General features: G+C 32.1%; 1 protein-coding gene and 1 long non-coding RNA gene across 2 annotated transcripts; one reads left to right on the top strand and one right to left on the bottom strand.

Moving 5' to 3' along the window:
- Window positions 1–2,589: 2,589 nt before the first annotated feature.
- Window positions 2,590–13,651, bottom strand: LOC148606964 (uncharacterized). The gene is made up of 3 exons (XR_015915383.1): window positions 13,509–13,651; window positions 3,092–3,227; window positions 2,590–2,738 (listed from the first exon to the last, which is right to left on the bottom strand). It is a non-coding gene; the product is annotated as an uncharacterized LOC148606964 (long non-coding RNA).
- On the top strand, window positions 5,175–6,607 carry LOC148606965 (interleukin 17-like protein). The gene is made up of 2 exons (XM_088546305.1): window positions 5,175–5,254; window positions 5,785–6,607. The coding sequence occupies exons 1-2, from the start codon at window positions 5,234–5,236 to the stop codon at window positions 6,337–6,339; spliced, it is 576 nt and encodes a 191-aa protein (XP_088402431.1). The 5' UTR covers window positions 5,175–5,233; the 3' UTR covers window positions 6,340–6,607.
- Window positions 13,652–13,861: the final 210 nt, after the last annotated feature.

The following is a 13,861-nucleotide window of genomic DNA, read 5'->3' as shown; positions in this document are numbered from 1 at the left end:
ATAACTTAACTTTCAATAAAACGGAGATAGTAGAGTATATATATAGGGAAAAGGGGGAACAGTACTACAGTAATGGAAAGAATATATTCGGTTAATAAACAGAAAGTATACAGTCATATAGATTCTTCTTCAGTCTCTAGATAGTTAAAATTTAGATTAAAGCCTCTCGATGGAGCTCGTGGTTTGAAATCTAAAACTTAATAATCTCGAGTGGAGAAATCTGTAAATCTCCGAGAGCATTTGCAGAGAATTCGTTTCTCCCATGAAATCTGTGGAAAACTAGGAAATATAAAATGGGAAAACTCTTACTGCCCAGTGGTTAAAAAGTCAGGTGCATTTTAAATCACCAGCTGATATATACCGTAATAATTACAGAAGTATTCCGGAAAAATTCTAAAGTGGTTGTTCATTCATTCTGTAAATTTTGTGAATGATTTACACTCAATCTGATAAAAAATGGAATGTTTTGAGTAATGTATTAGCATTTGACTTGCTTGAGTTGCGTTTTCATCACCCGGTAAAATGAATCGTATAATTAATTGGATTATTTTTACTAATTCATTTGAGTAAATGATTAATTTTCCTTGCTGCATCATAAAGAGTATACTTTTAAAGTCTCAAAAACATTTATATTACATGTATATAAATATAAATGATCACACTGGGGTTGTTGTCTCTTTGACATATTCACCACATCGTTTCTCGTTATACATAAATGAACATGCATAAATGCGGATATGTTCTAGAGGCGAGCACGTTTCAAGATATAGTATCTGCGTAATTTATATGAACCATTCTTTACTGTTTGTTATTCCTTGTCGAAGAACTTTGGATTTTCAATTCGAATCATTCAAGACTATTTTAGAAAATAAAATTATAAAAAAAACCGTGTGATTTGTTGTGGGAAGCAATTAATCGATTTGAAATACATATCTAAGTTTTAAAACATTTTCAAGTAACTGACGAGAAAAACGCCTTCGTTGGACATAGAATTATGAAATGTATACCAGATACTTTCAGTATTTGCTCTTTGATTGGGATGAACTGTAGAATGGTACTATGATTGTGGAACGCTAAATCACATCCACATCAATATAGTACATAAGTACCTTAAATATGGAATTCTCTCATGTTTTATTACGAATTTTAAGGACCAATTAGCGCATCAAACGTATATGTACATACCAAAACATCTACATGTACAAATACATATAAATATAATGAAATGTTAAAAAATTAAGGCTTCATGAAGTCATGTGATTTTGTAATAAACACTGAGGTCATACAAAATATACATAGAAGTTCCGCACTTTTTTTTTCGTAAATCAAGCATTATACATCACGTTATTTTCTAATTCATCAATTTTAAGTCGAAATTTTAGGGAAGTAGACCTAGGCTAATGGACATAACTCTTGACATCAGTGATATGCAATGTCATTTTTATTTACAGTGGATAAAATAAATCTAAGTTACTTAGGTGCTTGCATGTGATATATTTGAAACGTTTAACTCATATCAATGTCAGAGGGATTAGATTTTATCTACATCAAAAGCGGGTGATTTTATATGCTCAAAGTTCTCTAACAATTCAACCAAAACATAAACATTTATAATTATAGAATTATTTTCATTTATTTAATCATTTGTAGTGTTTTCTTTGCAGTTTTTCCTTTAATTCATACCATATCAGTAAAATAATAACAGACCAACATCATTTTTTTTTTAAAGAGCACGAGTTTGTGATCTTTCATGGGTGGAATTCATTTAGAAAAAAAATTGGCATGTGCCACCCACCGCCAAGGTCTTCTATGCATAATGTCTTACAAGTGCATATAAAACCTAGTTTAATTTACAGTGCATGAAGTATGTCACTGATAATTTCACTATAACGTTTTATTAAATCTTCCACGAAAGGCTGTATTTAAGGAGGTAGACCTATGGTAAGGGATATAACTAATGAAATCAGTGATATGTTTGCATCATACTCAATTTCACTAAAGCCTCTAAAGCCTTCGTTTGAAACAGAATAAAATGAATCCAAGTTAATTAGATGCTTACATAAGATTGATGTTAAATGCTGAATACAAACGTTCCAATGATTTTTAAGAGTTGTGTCCTTTACCCTAGGTCTACCTCCTAGTGCTATTGTTTTGTTTCAATTTTACTCCATTTACAAACAACGCATTTTTCAATAAAAACTTACATTAAAAGTCATCGTTGAAATGTGCAGCTTTACTACGTATAAGATATTTGGGCTTGATTTGAAAATTTTTATCGCATTGTCTTTTTATACAACAGCATCCAGGACCTATAGGGAAGAAATACTGCGGATATCCAAAAATCATGAAGATATCCATTACATTTTTGAGATCATGTATACCTAGGATGATCAACAAAATACAGTGTAAAATATGATATTACAGGCCAAAAACGAGAATCGTCAAATTTTTATCGATTTCGTCTCGTTTCGCGGTCTAGTAACGCTTTTCAAAAACGTTATTTTGAAGGTGAAATTCTGAAATGGAAAGGCCAAGAAATTACCATATCCGCATCCGACTTCATTTTCTTTATTTACTTTTTACCTGTTCAAAAATTTGTTTGAATGAAAATCTGGGTCTACTGTTTCCTTATCCAAATGACCCTGTGCCATTTTTTCCTCATTTTCCCGGACTGTCCTTGATGTTATATTTTGTTATCCAGCATAGAATTTCGATATACTATCATTATAACTATCATTCTAAAAAAATATGATTTTAGTATAATGATAATAATGGTCTTAAATCATACGACATAGGATAAACTTAGCATTCACATGTTGTAGTGTGCATCATGTATATTTAGAGCAATCCGGAATTCAAAATTGAACCTGGGCTAAAAAAATAATAATAGATTTAGTAGTTAACTTATAAAAAAAAGATTTGATGAGGAAGTACATGTATGTCCATAATACTCAATCTGATGTATTGATGACACAGGTGCGGATTTGAGCATTTGATAATGTATATGTGTATGTGTGTGTGTGTGTGTGTGGGGGGGGGGGGGCTCAAGGCTATTAATTATTCATTCGTGCACAAATCTAACACAACTTACGTCAAATATGAATGAAGGCAAATGTCGATATTACATGTACTGTTCAGTAGATCTAGAAAATTTCTGTAGACTCCATTCTGTATATACGTTGTCTCTTTTTCCTGTTTTCACGTTTTATCTTAGGTACATATGATAACTGCGATAGAAATGTTCATTAAAGCGATTTTAAATAATTATACAGTTAATATATTTTCTGAACTCTGTTTTTGATCGGGAATTTTACCGTTGAAAGCATTTAAAACAAAACAATCTTTTTATGCAGTTTTTTTTTATTTTCGGGTACATCACAATATGACACACATTCATCGAAAGTTTTAGTCTTATTTTACTATAAAACTTGTTATTATACAGAAACTGATGAGCGTTACTTTTTTTCTCATCGTTTTTTTTGCAAGATAGTTTTCCGATGGTAACTCTACACACAATTACATCACATGCTTTGAATGGGAGATAGTGACCGATTCTTTTGAATTAACAGGATCACTCACGTGACGAGACTTCCTACTAATAGGCCCTGTACCATTTGTTATATATACCGTTTTGTAAATAACTCTATTGTGAACACAAGGTAATTTGCGATTAATCAAGTAAAGAAGAAGCATTGTAGGGAGATTTCTTTGGTTCTGACAAATTCATCTCAGTCCGTTGGTACTGACTCCCCATATTCATCCCAGTCCTTTGGTTCTGTCTCCAAATTTCAGTCAATGCATACGACAATTGTGCTATTGAATAACTAAACATTGGCATAGGAAAATCATAATAATTTGATTAATGTCGGATTGATACAAACAAATTTAAAGTAAAACAAATATGTTTTTGCACAGTTGTGATAACCTAAATTAACAACAAGTGAAATATTTTCAGTCCAATATCTTTTGATATTGCAATATATTTCTGTGAAAAATGACTTGCCGGAGTATGTGTGGCAGATAGTGTGTCATGCAAATTAAATTAAAGTATCTTGAAGTATTGGTATAAATCACTGACGAAACAGTTGAACTCGAGGAGGTGACGCGTGTATCAATAGTAGTGTTCAGTGCTATTTTGTTTTAATAATTGCGAATTAAAAGCTGCACATAAATGTTTAGTGTAACCTCGGTTGTTTAAACAAAAATCGAAACAAAACAAAACGACATTCTCTAAAAGCGAGTATGTAAGTTTTGATGCACTTTGACTGACGTTTATGAAAACAAATGCTGCAATCTAAACAAAACACATTCGGCTACAATGCACAAATTCAATATTGACGTGTTTTAACACATACATTTTGTTTCGTCACTTTTTTGTTACAGGGAAAAACAATATATCTGTGTCATTTGATAGCCTCGTATCTCGCACCTCATTGGCTGCAAAATCTACAAACTGACACGTTATATTAGAGGTAATATATACGCTGCTTGTGTGATGAGTATTTTCCACATCACATTTGACCTCGGTCTCGCATTACAACAATGGGAAGGTAAAGCATTTAATTTAAGGGTGCAATGAAAGGCCATAAAATTTGATATACCATATTTTGTTGTGTAAATTGCCCTGTCATTTTGTCACACATCAATGTATATTCTACACCCACGTATGATCTTCATGCGGGTATTCTTACAAGGGACCTGTATTTGATGACAGCATGTTCTTATGCAGTGAGAGCTGAAAGTGCTAACGGATCAGGTAAATAGATGTGTGTGTGTGTGTGTTTTTCTAAAAGTACAAATATATCAAAGAGGTTTAACATACTTAAAATTTTATCTAATCGTTTTGACTTGGTCGCTTTTAGAATTTCGGTCCCTGCCTGACTGCTGTAAGGGTTTGTAAGTCTCTTCCTCCATAAGAAGAAGCTGTATATTCTCGATTTCCATGTGTTTCCCTACTCAAGAACACGGAACGAACAGTTTCTCAGCTTGATCTTTGATATACAACAACTAAACAGACAACACAACCAATTGGCTTTTGTAATAAGTACCTACATAAATGTAGTTCCGATTTTGGAAAAAAAATGAAAATTTTTACCTGACCAGGATGATAGTCTGGTTTATTGGTATAAAATGCAAAGCAAAATAGATTTCTACCATTCGAAGGGTACGCATTAGCAAGACGTGTATAAAGTCATCAGTAAGAATAACGAAGATTAGAACAAAATATAGAAATATGATCAGCAATTTTATAACAGTAAGTTGGAAATATCAATTCTCTCCATTTTTTATTTAATGTTGATCACATGCGTGTAAAACATGTCTTTTGTCTTAATTCAACTACATGTAGAATGACTCGAGTCTGATGGCCGACTTTACAGAATCCATAAAATTTAAGTACGATCTGCAAAATTGTAGATGCATGTATATTATATTTGTCTAACAAACAAAGATCAAACTCGTTATGATTACATGTAGATAACAAAGTATAAGAGCATTAAACGATACTAGTATAATAATATAATATCCTTCAGTATTGAGTAGTTAAAATTATTTATTTCACTCGAGCTTTAGTGATCTTGTTATAATCTCTACTATTGCCATAAGAAAAGACTGAAGGTGAATCAATCTGTGAAAACTCAGAAAATGTAAAATGGCGGGAAAACTCTCGCAGAAATGTAATCACCTCCGGTACATGTAATTAAAAAAGTAAGTGCATTTTTAATCTCTTAATTTTTGCATAGAATGGGAGAAAGAATTATTAACCATGATATGTATATTTTGCAGGTTTTAACGCATGCAGCAATTCTCTGTTGTCTCTTTATTTTCACCGAGAGTACCGCCATTAAATGTCAAGAGCCAAAAGATCTGCACAGACGCTGGTTAAGACTAAATAATGGAATATCGATTAAACAACTGCTCATACCACATGGATGGAACAACTTAGACGAAGAGTACAACTTTCTTTTCACGATCACAAACACTCATGAAATTAGAAATAAGTGCCCGGAAACGTTTATTAAGGGGAACTATCCAGTAATGATTAGAACTTCCTGTCCTTGGTTTCTGGATGTCGATTTCAGCGATCAGAGATACCCCCAAACCATCGAATTTGCAAATTCTAGGTGTAAATACTGCATCGGTTCCGCAGGACATCAAGAATGCGAAAGAATTCATCAACAAATTATAATTTTGAAGAAAAAAGGATGTGTAAACGGCACATATCAGTACGAAGAGGAAAACTTTGCATTGCCTATTGCATATACATGCGCACAAACGAAAGAAATTGAAAACAGCAATCCCGTTAACCCACCTCCCGCCGATTTGCCACCACCAGTGTAACTTTCTGCTGAACTATTTCCACGATCCCAGGGTAGAATGATATTTTTTTGTTGCATTGCCATTTATGATATTATTGTGTTTTGTTTTATTTTTTAAACTTTGTTATGTTTACATGCTTCACATTTTAATTTTTTACGGTACTTACAAATATTAAATTTTTAAGATAGAAATAGCACCATTTTTTATATATTCATTTTGCCCAGGAAGACATTTTGCAACTGACTACAAGTAGGCTTTGATTTACTAACTGCCTGATTTTTTTAAGAAAAAACACACACACACAAAAAAAAAAACAATGTATCATATAAAGAGCGATAACTCATGTTTAAAACTAAGCTTAAAAACTACCGTAAGTCAGTGAAAAATAAATATAACTCGTAAAAATAACTGTCTAAACCATACTGTCTAATTGTGGTATTTTAAAACGTACCTCTCGTGAATAATACCGGCTCATTGTGTGTTTTTTTTAAACGTATGTCTCGTGAATAAAAAAAAAGAAAGTCAAGCAGGCACGGGAATGCCAGAGTTTATGTTATTGGTAAAACGCATTTAACACTCCCCTAAACCACTCAAGGAAAATAAATACTATGGTTGAAATGGCGTGGTAACGCGAATACACTAATCGTTATATTCGAACACGGAGAGGGACTGAATTATTCGAGGTAAATGAAGAGAGAAAACTGTTTGATTAGTAATTATAATACACTATATATAATTTTATGTATAAAATGAAATATAGAGATGGAAAGAGAAAAAAGCTGTGCGCAGGTGAACCTGTGCTTCCATCTTTCTGAGACCAAACTAGGTCAGCACATTATAGATTGAATATTTGAATATTTTGGTGTGTACTGATTTATTCACAGTGTCATAGTTACTTACCCCAGACGCGACGTTTTACGATCAATACAATGTATGGCGGATGTTTGTAGAAAACAGAGCACGTCTCCCCCAACGGTGCACCTTTTCTATGCTCCCACGTTTTAGTGGAGACCAGTTTGCTCAATTACTTTGTTTTGTTGCGCGTATTTTTTCAATTAGTTTATGTTTTTTCTCGTTTTTTTTTTAATTTACATGTGAAATCTTTATCCGTGGGATATTTTCATCTTGATAAAACTCGAATCTCGGTTTCCTTGATTACTATTTGCTAAAGTGTATTGAATGGATCTCCACAGATAGTTTTTCTTTTTTGAAATTTCATTGTTTTCAAATACTTGCTTGTTCACAAACACAAATGCCAAGACAAATAACTTATAACCGAATTAAATGTACGTGCATGGCGTGTAAGCCTGCTGGTTATAGCGCATTCATAAACGTTTATTCCAATGAACTATATAAAGGTACTGTACTATATGTGCAGTTGTACGTATTTGGCAGGAATGAAATTACATTTTCAGACATTATGAAACACCATTTTTTTTAAACTGACAATTATCATGCTACATTTATATATACATGCACATGTAAAGTGACAAAATGGAATTGTCAATGAAGACTATGCATTGAAGATGATTTACATGTATAAACTGTAGTAAATGCTAAAATAAGAAGGCAACATGAGGCAGGCGTAACCTGTCAGAGGACGAAAGTGAATATATAGATATATTTAAAAATCTTCTTGTTGCTCGTTTTTCCTTTTCGAGTTTGATGGTTCTTGTCATTTTTGACGCTTCTTGACACTTATTGTCGCTTATTAGTGATACTGGTATGGTTCGTACTTTGGATTATCTGGCCAAAGCTTCGATCGGTACATCCTCGGCCAATCCCGGCTATGCTCGTAATCAACGAGATTGGCCGAGAAGTTGCGATTGGCTAAAGCTTCTTATTGTATGTCAGAAACGAAAAAAGTATCTGATTTTGTATAATTATTGAAGACCACATGATAAACGCTTTTTAGTGAATTGAAGAAGATACGAAAACAAATACCAAACTTTGTGTGGGAAGCCCCGAAAGACGTGAGTTTGAAAAATTCTAGATTGAGGACGACAAAGCTTACAGACCTACGGCAGCTTCGTTTTTACGATTCTAAAATTCATTTGTGATTTTTGTATTCGTTAAAATGATTTTAAAATTCGTAATTTTGGCTTTAAAATTCGTTTTGCCGTCTTTTTCAATTTGTTCACACAGTTCTATTAGAATTCGTTCGTAAAGAATTTTAAATTCATTTGTGCATGAAGAGATTTAATGCACAATTTAAACAGAAACGGCTGAGAGAGGGCTTTCTTAGTAACGGCTGAGAGAGGGTATTCTTAGCAACGGGTGAGAGAGGGTTTTCTAAGTAACGACTGAGAGAGGGTATTCTTAGCAACGGCTAAAAGAGGGTTTTCTAAGTAACGGCCGAGAGAGGGTATTCTTAGCACGATGTATCGTACATCTTGTTTTTCTTAACATATCTTATGCAATTACTGAAGCGATTTAAAACCTTATCTGTCTGTTGCTTAAAGGTACAGTACATGCATGTACATTCAAATTAACATGGGTTAATTTGATTTGATTAAAGACATTGGTGTTATGGCTAAAGTAGTACTACATGTAGACTATTGAAGTCAGACACATTTTTGTTTGCCGAATAACACAAAAACTGTAACAAATACATGTAACAATATTATTGTGGAGAATGAAATTGGTCAGCATGTGAAGATCTACCGGACCTACATGTAATACATATTGGTACTGTTCCATTATCTATAAGTAAGGTCTACTAAAAGTTTTTTTCAGGGTCAAATAGTGAATTGGTGGTATAAGAATTGCCCTTCTTTAAAATGGAGACATTTGCTGAGGTTATAGTTTGAATAAATGAAATTTACTAAGAAAGTGGTCTTACTACTATTTACAGCATTTTAATTTGACCTGGCCAAAATGTTTAGTAGAGATAATTTGTAAATTTTGAGACGTCAATATTTGCTATCTTTACCATATATATTATTTATTTGTTTTTTTTTTTATAAAAATGTACCATATGCCACCGGAAAACTGATGAGTGATTCTGGCTCCTGGGAGCCTCTCGTAATGTAACTCGTAAAGTTGCATTGCCAACTTTTTTCCATCTTATGCATTCGTATGTTCATTTGTCTTTTTTGTTCTTCCAACAAATTGAATGTGAAGACATGATTCTTTGCACACTACGATAAGAACTAAAAACTGCCTGAAGATGGAGGATTGCATGACATATGTGCTGAGCAGGACATCAGAGTTTTGATTACACAGGGACGGATTCAGGCGGGGGCGTGTGGCGGGCGTGCGTCCCCTCCATAAAATTTGCAAAGCATGGGTTGTCAGAGGTAGGTTTAGGCAGTTTTAGATTCAAACTTGAATTTCTCGCTAATTTTACCACAAAAGATATCTACATTGCACCCAATCTAGAAGAATATTTCAAAAAATTAACCTAAAAAAATTGGTTTAAAAATTATATTGAATTTTTGATTTCATCAAAAATCAAAAATCCTGAATCCGCCCGTGTTACATGTACATACATTTTGTTCTTTTGTCTTTTATGATCTTGTAAGAAACACCAAACTACATGTAGTTTAGAAAATAATTAAAATGTTTCGAAAGAAATACTTCGCTGCTTTAATAAAAGATTGTGTTTAATTATGAAGGTCATATGTATTACATTTTAAAGTAGTCTAAGAATTTTGTTTTTTTCTTCAATCCATCATTCAACGTGTCTGTTTATTTATCTTGTCATCAAAGAATATAGCGAATATGCATCTGTGGAGTAGGTAAATTACCCATGCAAATTAAAACAACGTTGTTGCAATTACTAACATCAAGTGATAACACTAGTCCAAACGATTACACACATGTATAACTAAGGTTATTAAGGCAGATTACTGCTATAACCTTGGTTCCCTTGATTACTTTATCATCGTCCATGCATTTGCCTGTCACTTTTCATTTCATTAGTTAAATTTTAGAATACTCTAAACCCACCAAAGGAGTTTATTTCAAACTTGCCATGGACAGAAGTTTTGTTCTACATCATTCAACTTTTAGGTGAATTTCTGGATTCACCTAGTCCGTTCAAATTTCGTCGCAATTATCTCTGCAACAACCAATAAAATGTACTTTAATTTTTTAGACAGTTTTATATTGATGGAGCATATATTCATAAACATGTAAATAAATTTAAGTACCAGTCCATATAAAATCCAGACACTGTCTGCTATGGTAACGGTAAAATATTTTTCATTTTATTATTTCATTAATTGTTTCCATTATATCCAACAGATTGCAAGTCAATTTGGTTCAAATGTCTAACTTCGATAAATCACCGACTGCATGATTCTTAGGAGGACTGCCACTTAAGTAACTTAAATACAAGTCTATGATATATTGTAAGCGTTTTTGAGTACTGTCCGACATAAACTACGGTACTGTTCGACAGTTTTTTTTTAATTTGATTAATTCACATTTTTGTATTTCCACCATAAAACACTAAAAATATCCTTGGTAATGACAAGAAAATACGTCGGAAAAACCTACCTCTCATTTGTATGAATAATTTATTTTTTTAAGCGATTTATGATACTATCGTACAACTTCCCGTTTTACGGGACTAAATACTTTAGGTGGAGATGTACTTTGCACGACAGCACGTGTAACTTCATTGCTTTTTTCTATCCAATGTGCATGCCATTAACCTTCTATACCTTTTCTTTCATTATTAGTCTTTACTTTATAGGATTTATACACCAGTCCAACCTTATATTGTAAATCATGTAAACTGCACGAACAAATTTCAAAACCGTTCTAATTTTTAAAAAGTATAAACTAACTGTAAAACCGTCTAAACGAGTTATAAATTCGTACAAACGAATCTTAAAATCGTACACACCATTTATGATTTTTTTCTCTATTTGTCACGATAAGGATGTCGTAAGGTTTCTACATTCGTATGCAGCTGCAAAATACATGTATATTCATGAAAATATCAATTGAAAATCTTTAAATCTAATTCTGGACATGCCCAGTAATTAGCGGTGTTATCCAATGAAATTCCTCGTTACAACGAATTCTGCATTGTATTATTTGAATTCAAGAATGACACATATTAATTGTAAAACAATCGTACATGTACATGTAAGTGACGGACATGATATATATTTTTCTTTTATTAAACAATTTTTCACCAATGCAATGTTTAAAATTTAACCCCATCTTTTTAAGTAATTTATTTAATAGAACCAGACTTTCTCATATTTTATGAGTATCACGAAAAGCACAATACATTGTACGTATTACATGTACAAAAAATAAGAAAAAATATTGGTAGAATGGTAGCGCTGATGTCTGTCATTCCAGACCTAATCATTGTTCTACTTTATATATATATATATATATATATTATATAAACGTCTCAGAATGTGACGATTCTATTCGCTACACTGCTCCCTAGGACCATATTGATACAGGGAAGATAATGTAAAGTTAAAGATCAAAACAGATTCAGAAGCTGAATTACGTACGCTGTGGGTGATTGTACCTTTATCAAAGGCACACATAAGCAAATGATAAGGAGCATTGTTGTTACGATCATAGAACATAATAAAAACTGGCCAAAATGTAAAAAAGTGTTTCGGGAAAGCTTTTGGATAAATAAAAAATTACAAACAACTTCTCCAGATGGAATAAACCAGAAAAAAAGAATATATTTTTATGCCTTGGTCTAAAGCTTGTATAGCACTACATGCTATACATCACTACGCCGTACTACTATATTTTGACTTTTTTAAAATTATTTTCCACAGTTAATTTTCATTTTTAATTTTGATATAATGACCCCATTTGTTATTTGCATTCAGGTTCCTTATCATTTGCTTATGTGTGCCTTTGATAAAGGTACAATCACCCACAAAGTATGTGATTCAAAGCTTCTGAATCTGTTTCGACCTTGAACTTTATGCGTTTTTTGTTGAAGAAGAATATCAGTTATCCGAAATATTCAAAGTAAATGTTACCATCTTTTGGTGATGTTAAACATATTCAGACGTTGATAGATATAGATATAGATATATTGTATTATATTTTTAAAATCACTTTAGTTTCTAAAAGGGTCATTTTTCTCCATTGTATCACATTTCTGAAAATCTGTATCAATCACACATTGCTTCACAAAAACATAAAGATATTAAGTGTAAGTGTTTGTGAGAATCAGGAAAAATGGTTAAAATCAAAAACATGCATGTCAAAATCCCACCGATCTGACAATATTGTTTTACTTAAGGGTGCTTCCTGAAAAGACCATTATTTTATCCAGCGTCACTGGATTTGCTAAAAAAAACCATTTCAATAGAATATTTTAGAAATGAGGTTGTCGTCAAAGTTATTTTTAATTGCAATGTTCGTTTTCATTTCATTTTGTCATTCTTTTTATTTATTATGCGTTTCTCAGTTGATAAAAAACAAACATCAGTTCTTACGACTGATACGCACAATCAAAACGCATTATATAATTCCTTACTAGAAATTCCATTGTTATTATGCCATTTTTGTTGCTAAGTGCCGATTGTTGACAATATACTGATAATGGTATTTTGTATTTTTTAATTCCTATTTTGACAAAATTGTAATTTTCAAAACTTGAAAATAAACAATTATTTAGAAGGAACGATAACAACATTTTATGAAGATGCCGTTTTATGATATGAATGAGGAAGGTATTTAATACATTTTAAATATCGCTAGTTGTCAATACAAATGTAGATCAATTTTTATTTCAAATTTGAACAATATGTTATGTGTGTGACGACGAGTATAGATAATGCTAAGTTAACATGGTTAAGTATGTTATATTAATTATTTAACTCAACTTTTAAAAAAGTGTGCAGGGTTTCAGTTTTCGAGGAACAGAGTGTTACTTTGAATTATTAATTAAATATTAAATGAATATAAACTAACAATAGTATATTGTTGATTTGATCAGTTTAATATTTAGGTATAATTATTAGACCCTTTAAAGGTATCTAAGATCAATACAGCAAGTAGGACAAGAACTTTTACTTTCCACCCTCTTCGTTTATTCAGGCAGAGTGAACTAAAAAGAGACAAAATACAACTAAAATTTATATCGATAACGTATTCTGAATAACATGTTAAAACGGCGAAAAAAGCGTGAATCAATTGACATCAGCGCAGGACATATTTTTTTAGGAATTTGCAACAGTACTTACATTTGACACTTAATCTTTTTCTTCAGCCTGCACGTTGAAACCAATTATTGCTTAATCACAATTTGTCCTCTATGTGAAGTATGTCATTTCGTAAGACCATACTTATTTTAGACTAAATTGCTATTACAATCGCATACATGCAGTTAAATCTACCTTTATACAACCTCAATGGTTAATCAAATATACTTTTCCATTTAAATAGAACTTTTGGAAAGTCTACTTTTCGACGAAGTATAGAACGTAGGAGGTTTTTTCAGTATATCGACCATGATAAAGTTGTACACTATTTCAAATATGTTTATGGATAAAAATGTCACAAAATTGTTTTACATCTATTCATCGGATAATGCTAA

This window comes from Perna viridis, chromosome 9, assembly GCF_037379345.1.
Source record: "Perna viridis isolate PV_CMFRI_1.1 ecotype Kerala chromosome 9, ASM3737934v1, whole genome shotgun sequence".
In the NCBI taxonomy this organism is placed as follows: Eukaryota; Metazoa; Mollusca; class Bivalvia; order Mytilida; family Mytilidae; genus Perna; species Perna viridis.
Note: the sequence above shows the minus strand (reverse complement) of the source record. Positions and strands in the feature narration are given on the sequence as shown.

Excerpts from the sequence above, each read along its gene's own strand:
- LOC148606965 (XM_088546305.1), top strand. The coding sequence starts at position 5,234 with ATGATCAGCAATTTTATAACA. Across the intron at positions 5,255-5,784 it reads TGATCAGCAATTTTATAACA|GTTTTAACGCATGCAGCAAT; the intron begins GTAAGTTGGAAA and ends TATATTTTGCAG.